The sequence below is a fragment of the Aegilops tauschii genome, chromosome 4, assembly GCF_002575655.3.
Source record: "Aegilops tauschii subsp. strangulata cultivar AL8/78 chromosome 4, Aet v6.0, whole genome shotgun sequence".
Classification (NCBI taxonomy): domain Eukaryota; kingdom Viridiplantae; phylum Streptophyta; class Magnoliopsida; order Poales; family Poaceae; genus Aegilops; species Aegilops tauschii.
Genome location: NC_053038.3, coordinates 2,744,865 through 2,752,353, shown reverse-complemented (window position 1 = coordinate 2,752,353; position 7,489 = coordinate 2,744,865). Strand labels below are relative to the sequence as shown.

Genomic DNA, 7,489 nt, shown 5'->3' with positions numbered 1-7,489 from the left:
TGGATGCTCATATTGGTTCTTACATATTCTACGAAGATCTTTATCGGTCAAACCGCATAACAACATACGTTGTTCCCTTACTACTAGAAAAAGGCCTACTAGTGGCGCACCAGTTTTGCCTACTAATGGCGCACTGCTGGTGCGCCACTAGTACCACGCCACTAGTATTTTTTACTAATGGCGCACCATGTGGTGCGCCATTAGTATACCATTCGGTGCTCCACTGGTATTCCCTTCAGGTGCGCCACTAATAACCTTCTAGGTGCGCCACTAGTAATAAAGGAAGGTGCGCCACTAATAAGGGCTTAAATGCTCCACTAGTAATGTATTTGGAAAACAAAAAAAAATCTAAATTTACAGAAAACAACCTATAAGGAAAAATAATTTAAAAACAAAAAATGAAATGGAATCATAATTTTTATTATAGTAAGAATATTACAATGTCTTTACAAGTTTCCAATAAAAGGAAAATTGCAAGGAAATAAAGGAAAATCCTAAAACTAATCTTCTAGTAATCTTTTCTTCTTTTTCTTCACTTTATCCCTGCAAAATGTAACAAAGTAAACAGAAAGACAAACAAACTATTTATAACATGTCAATACTGTCATTTTTTATGCAGAACTAGATATGAGCATATATTTCCAGAATTACATGGTGTGAATATTGTATAAGTAAGATTATAATGGAAATGAATTTTGAGTATATACTCCTATTTATACTGCCTTGTGAATGTTTAGTTTGCACATCACACTACTGAATTATGATGGTGTAAAGTTTATATGAAACTAATGAACAAGTTCATAAGTATCAGCTTTATAAGAACTGTCCCCATTATTCACCCGTTGTTACTTGCATGCCCTGTGTTAGTCCTCAATGTCATGAAGATTTACCTCAGGAGGCCAGCACTAACCCAACTGATATATCAGTTACTCACTTGCACTCAAGTAACTGTAAGTATGTTAAATATGCAGCAAAGGAGGATTTTTCACACCCCGAGACTTTAGCCTGTTGCTTATGTAGCTATGGAAAGGATGGAAAGAAAAGAAGCAAGCAATTTGCTATCTGTTAGTATCATGTTTCTTTTCAGAAAATGACTGCAGAAATTAAGTTTCAAGATAGGATAGTAGCAAGCATACTCAACCGCAGCACCAGATCTGGGAATTTTACCTTGCAACGGTCGCATAACTTCACGCCGTCAAATGTTAGCTTGTTTATCTTTATGGTTTTCCACAGATCCTCTGCGTACGGGTGGCATCCATCCACTAAAATACTGTCAAAGCAGACCATGTCTGTAAGAAGGTAAAATACTAAGGAACATGCTCTCATAATTCATAGTACATAAACCGCCAGCAAAGAGGTTGTTCCGAAAGTACAGTGTGCTGCTTACTTTGGTCTGGAGTAACACCACAGCTCAATCTCTGGTGCAGGCTATGCATTACTCCACTCACACGATTCAAATTAGGGTCATCAGTACATTATTGTCATACAGTATGTGATTTGCTTGTAAACATCCAAGTCCTCTATGTCAACTCTGACTACGGTCAAGTATCGATCAGCACTTTATGTGATTCGCATGTCAGCATCTATTAGCTAGGCAATCTGACTACGGGTCAATCAACAAATAAACCAGGGTATCAACGGTACACTCTTCCTGTCCGATTTTTCTTTTGCTTGCATTTGGCCTTTTGTCTTACGCAGGCAAACACTAGAAATGATTTACTACTACTATATATAGTCGTATTACCGAATGCTAATAGATGGCTGGGTGGCTGCATGTACAGTATCCAACTTACGGTCGTGGCCATACTGAATTAACTAGTTAAATCAGGTTAGCCAGCAGATACTGTATGTGATTTGCACGTAAACATCTACAGTACTAGTTTTTATATTCAAACTCTAACTCGGTAGTAAGCATTGGATGCCATTACTAACACTACACTGTTCCTGTCGAATATTTACTCGACTCACACAATTCATGAATTCAATTGGGGTCATAAGCAGAGATATTGTCTGTCATTTCCCTATAAATATCTAGTTCTATGTGAACTCTTGACTCTTGTCAACAATGAATCAGGGTACCAACAATACCATTCAGGTGATTGGCCAGCACCGCAATTTGGAGCATAAATGTATGAATGAATGTTTCTCTGCACAAATATGGCAAGAAAGAGAATTATGCCACTGTCTGCAAAGGCAGTAAAAATAAGCAGTTGGATCCAAACAATATCATTCTTAAATTAGTTCTGAATTCCTCACATTTTTGTAGTGGGCAAATTATATGTCAAACTGAAAGCTAGTGGGTTATTATAAGACTGAAATGAATTAGCTGCAGCGTCAGATATTCTTGCACTTTGACATAGTATCTAAGTTTATCAAAATCTAAGGAAAATTCAGCTACTAGCAAAACAACAATAGTAACATAGTAAACCATGAAATTTATGCAAGCAGTGGCCTGCACAGGTAGTGTGCTGAAAACTAGTGTCATCCAACATGTTGAAATGGAATTTAATTATTACGGGAGTTGTAAACATAGATGCATAGTATGCCATCAGATGGTAAGGTGAGCTACATTCTGAAGTTTCAATGCTAGAGGAAGGAAAACAAAGGCATCACAGGGTTTAAGTTACAAAATCCATACCGGGGATCAGTGCCAGATAATGATATATGAACCCATCCTACTGGCTTCAAAAGGTCCACCGTTTTAATTTCCTGGAAGCATGGTAAATATAGTGGCCCATTATTTCAGATCGAAGACAATATTATCACTGTAAATTTGAATTTTCAAGGATCGGTTCAGTGTTCACTGGACAAGCAGGCGCAATGCAGAGGAATTGCAGAAAGAGACCAAGTTTCCCAATCAATATTTCAATAAGGTAATCCTATGATACGTCAGAATATGATGTTGACAATAAGGTAGTGTAATCCATAACTATAACAATGAGAACATGCAGCAGCCCCCAGGTCTAGAAACCCGAATGCACAGACCAGGCCACCAGTTTGGTACAAGATGAAGACCAGGGGTAGAAATCAGAACTGAAAGGGCCAGACATCAAATGCCATCCTCAAGCAACAGCATTTGCTAAGTTCTCTGACCATCGAGCACAGATCAGAAGCCCCTGAGCATTGTTGAAACGACGATGTATCGCGGTGGAGGGAGTTACCACCTTGAGATTGTGGAAGCCGTCGCCGGCCCGGATGGAGATCTTGCTGGGCGTGTAGCTCTCGTCCAGCTTGAAATCTACGTATAGCACAACAAGCTGAAGCCCCCAATCCAGCAACAGATTAATTCAGAAGATAAAAAGGATCAAACGCCATTTAGACAAAAATGTAACGGAAGCAGCAGCTACTCATGGTGCTCACCTGCAGCTGCACCTTCTTCTGGAACTGGATGTTGACCAGGTGCGGCTGCGCGCCGTCCGACCTGACAAAAATAAAATCCACCACCGACGGCGGCTCGGCTCAGCCCGTGATTCCGCGAGACAGAAAGAGGAGAGATTTCGACGGGGGGAGACGAGGAGGACGGGTAGGGCGCTGACTGCCAGTAGGTGTCGAGGTTGTCGTCGCGGAGGGAGGCGACGCCGTTGCGGGGCTTGCAGGAGCTGACGCTCCAGGCCTCTCGATGTGGTGTGAGTGGTTGGGAGTAGGAGGGTATCATCTTCTCGATGAGGATGTTGCCTTCGGAGTTGGCGAAGAGCACGGCGAGTATCATCTTCCTTCTCCCACCTCTCCGGCCGATCTACTTACCACCTCGGCGCGCGATCCCCTCCGGTCTCTCTCTCTCTCTCTCTCTCTCTCTCTCTCTCTCTCTGCCGCGTGCGCGTGGGGTGTGGTGTGAGGGAGGGGGAAGGGGGCTCGCCGTGGTCTGGAGGGAGAGGAAGAGGCGGGCGGCCGGGGCTTCCCGATCTAGATCGAAGTGGAGGGAGGTGGGTGGGTGTGTCAGGAGGAAGGGGAGGGGATAGAACGTGACTAGAGGGAGGGGATAAGGGGTGATAGCAATGGCGCACTGGTAGGGGTGCTCCATACGTATAGATAGCAATGGCGCATCTTTTATCGGTGCGCCATTACTAGTTAAAACTAAAACTAGTAATGGCGCACTATCCCCTGGTGCGCAATTAGTATTTTTGAAAAAAAATCAATAATTTTTTTTTACTAGTGGCGCACCAACACATGGTGCGCCATTAGTATATAGTAGTGGCGCACCACATGTGTGGTGCGCCATTAGTATCCATATTATCTATAGCCCTTTTCCTAGTAGTGCCTTTGTCATCGGTATGTTACTTGCTCGAGATTCGATCATCGGTATCTTAATACCTAGTTCAATCTCATTACCGGCAAGTCTCTTTACTCGTTCCATAATGCATCATCCCGCAACTAACTCATTAGTCACAAATGCTTGCAAGGCTTATAGTGATGTGCATTACCGAGAGGGCCCGGAGATACCTCTCCGATACACGGAGTGAGAAATCCTAATCTCGATCTATGCCAACTCAACAAACACCATCGGAGACACCTGTAGAGCATCTTTATAATCATCCGGTTACCTTGTGACGTTTGATAGCACACAAGGTGATATGGGCATAGCACCATTGACCGATAATTCTATTAAAGCTGAGACAGTTAATGAGTCAAGCCTTGAAAACGTTGTAGAAAATAATACCATGCATGCGGCCAGATTTCGCCGAGGAAACGATGGTCGGGTGCGACAACTTTGTGGACCGAGAATTAATTTTGTAACTGGCAGACCAGCGGCCAATTATATGATGCGTGCTTTGGATTCAAGAGATGGTATTGACAAATTGATGCATTGTCCTAAACGCATGGAATCTAGAGGTGCACGATCAGGCTTGATCAAAGAAAAGACAGAAAAAAAGTCACATACACATAAAATGCCAAGAGATCATATTAGTTTCCAAACTAAAAGGAAATCAGAACGGCATCAATTTATTCCGGCGCACAAGAAAATACAAGAGGCAAAGGAGGAGCCTGCACTAGCTACGGTGGAGCCTAATTTTCGTACCCCTCCATGTAATGTAAACTTGTGATACGCAGAGTCCTAGAGTTAATTTGTTAGGATTCTTTATTTCATTTTGTGTGTACGCCCTAGCTAGCTGGCTAGCATGGTACGTAAGTCATTTTTTCCTTTTCTTGTTAGGATTTGTTTTTCCTAGTTAGCACATGACGTGAGGGAGTTGGAGTCTAAGCATCTAGGTTTAAAGTTGACGTACTATTTTTTTGGCATATAAAAAGCCAGGCTACGGCCTTGTAATCAGATGAGTTTTGAGTTTTATTTCGAGTATGAGATATACAGAAAAACGTCCGAGTTACGGGTGGCCATATCTTGTGTATTATCTGTGATTTTCTCATCGCTGAAATTTACTAGCGACGGAGGGTTGATCATCACATCGACGCCTACGTGTTGATCCAAGGGGGTCATTATTTTTATTCGTGTATTTTCGTACGCGGGTTAAAATTATCTTGAAGGTTGCATGGAAGAACAGGGGGACGAACTGTTGATCAAGCATCGTCGTGAAAGATCGGGTCATCTACACGCGCGAATTAGCTTCTCGCTAGTCCGTGCCTCATCACAAGGTGTTCCTCCGGTATTCAGGAGTTGCATAATCTCATAGTCCGAGGAACATGTATAAGTCATGAAGAAAGCAGTAGCAATAAAACTGTAACGATCATAATGCTAAGCTAATGAATGGGTCTTGTCCATCACATCATTCTCCTAATGATGTGATCTCGTTCATCAAATGACAACACATGTCTATGGTTAGGAAACATAACCATCTTTGATAAACGAACTAGTCAAGTAAAGGCATACTAGGGACACTTTGTTTTGTCTATGTATTCACACATGTACTAAGTTTCCGGTTAATACAATTCTAGCATGAATAATAAACATTAGCATGAAATAAGGAAATAAATAATAACTTTATTATTGCCTCTAGGGCATATTTCCTTCAGTCTCCCACTTGCACTAGAGTCAATAATCTAGTTCACATCGCCATGTGATTTAACACCAATAGTTCACATCACCATGTGATTAACACCCATAGTTCACATCGCCATGTGACCAACACTCAAAGGGTTTACTAGAGTCAGTAATCTTAGTTCACATCGCCATGTAATTAACACCCAAAGAGTACTAAGGTGTTTTAGTCAACGGGTCTGCCAAATTCAGATCTGTATGTATTTTGCAAATTTCTATGTCTACAATGCTCTGCACGGAGCTACTTTAGCTAATTGCTCCCACTTTCAATATGTATCAGGATTGTGACTTAGAGTCATCCAGATCGGTATCAAAGCTTGCATCGACGTAACTCTTTACGACGAACTCTTTATCACCTCCATAACCGAGAAATATTTCCTTAGTCCTCTAAGGATAATTTTGACCGCTGTCCAGTGATCTACTCCTGGATCAAAAATTGTACTCCCTTGCCAAACTCAGGGCAGGGTATACAATAGGTCTGGTACACAGCATGTCATACTTTATAGAACTTATGGCTGTGGCATAGTGAATGACTTTCATTCTCTCTTTATCTGCTGTGGTCGGGCTTTGAGTCTTACTCAACTTCACACCTTGCAACATAGACAAGAACTCTTTCTTTGACTGTTCCATTTTGAACTACTTCAAAAACTTGTCAAGCGTCTTGATCTATCTCTATGGATTTTGATGCTCAATATGTAAGCAGCTTCACCGAGGTCTTTCTTTGAAAAACTCCTTTCAAACACTCCTTTATGCTTTTAAGAAAATTCTGCATCATTTTCGATCGACAATACGTCATTCACATATACTTATCAGAAAAGTTGTAGTGCTCCCACTCACTTCCTTGTAAATACAGACTTCACCGCAAGTCTGTATAAAACTATATGCTTTGATCACACTATCAAAGCGTACATTCCAACTCCGAGATGCTTGCACCAGTCCATAAATGGATCGCTGGAGCTTGCACACTTTGTTAGCATCCTTCGGATCGATAAAACCTTCAGGTTACATCATATACAACTCTTCTTCCAGAAATCCATTAAGGAATGCAGTCTTTACATCCATTTGCCAAATTTCATAATCATAAAATGCGGCAATTGCTAACATGATTCGGACGGACTTAAGCATCGCTACGGGTGAGAAGGTCTCATCGTAGTCAACTCCTTGAACTTGTCGAAAACCTTTCGCAACAAGTCGAGCTTTGTAGACAGTAACATTATCGTCAGCGTCAGTCTTCTTCTTGAAGATCCATTTATTCTCGATGGCTTGCCGATCATCGGGCAAGTCAACCAAAGTCCACACTTTGTTCTCATACATGGATCCCATCTCAGATTTCATGCCCTCAAGCCATTTCGTGGAATCTGGGCTCATCATCGCTTCCTCATAGTTCGTAGGTTCGTCATGGTCTAGTAACATGACTTCCAGAACAGGATTACCGTACCACTCTGGTGCAGAACGTGCTCTGGTTGACCTACAAGGTTCGGTAGTAACTTGATCTGA

At 41.8% G+C, this 7,489-nt stretch overlaps 1 protein-coding gene and 1 long non-coding RNA gene across 2 annotated transcripts; both read right to left on the bottom strand.

Moving 5' to 3' along the window:
- Positions 1-401: 401 nt before the first annotated feature.
- LOC141021445 (uncharacterized) lies at positions 402-1,267 on the bottom strand. Its single transcript, XR_012182756.1, has 2 exons — positions 1,168-1,267; positions 402-543 (listed from the first exon to the last, which is right to left on the bottom strand). It is a non-coding gene; the product is annotated as an uncharacterized lncRNA (long non-coding RNA).
- Positions 1,268-2,059: 792 nt separating this feature from the next.
- LOC109774343 (anaphase-promoting complex subunit 10-like) lies at positions 2,060-3,709 on the bottom strand. Its single transcript, XM_020333061.3, has 5 exons — positions 3,537-3,709; positions 3,361-3,421; positions 3,165-3,257; positions 2,639-2,709; positions 2,060-2,147 (listed from the first exon to the last, which is right to left on the bottom strand). The coding sequence occupies exons 1-5, from the start codon at positions 3,707-3,709 to the stop codon at positions 2,060-2,062; spliced, it is 486 nt and encodes a 161-aa protein (XP_020188650.3).
- Between the last annotated feature and the right edge of the window lie 3,780 nt (positions 3,710-7,489).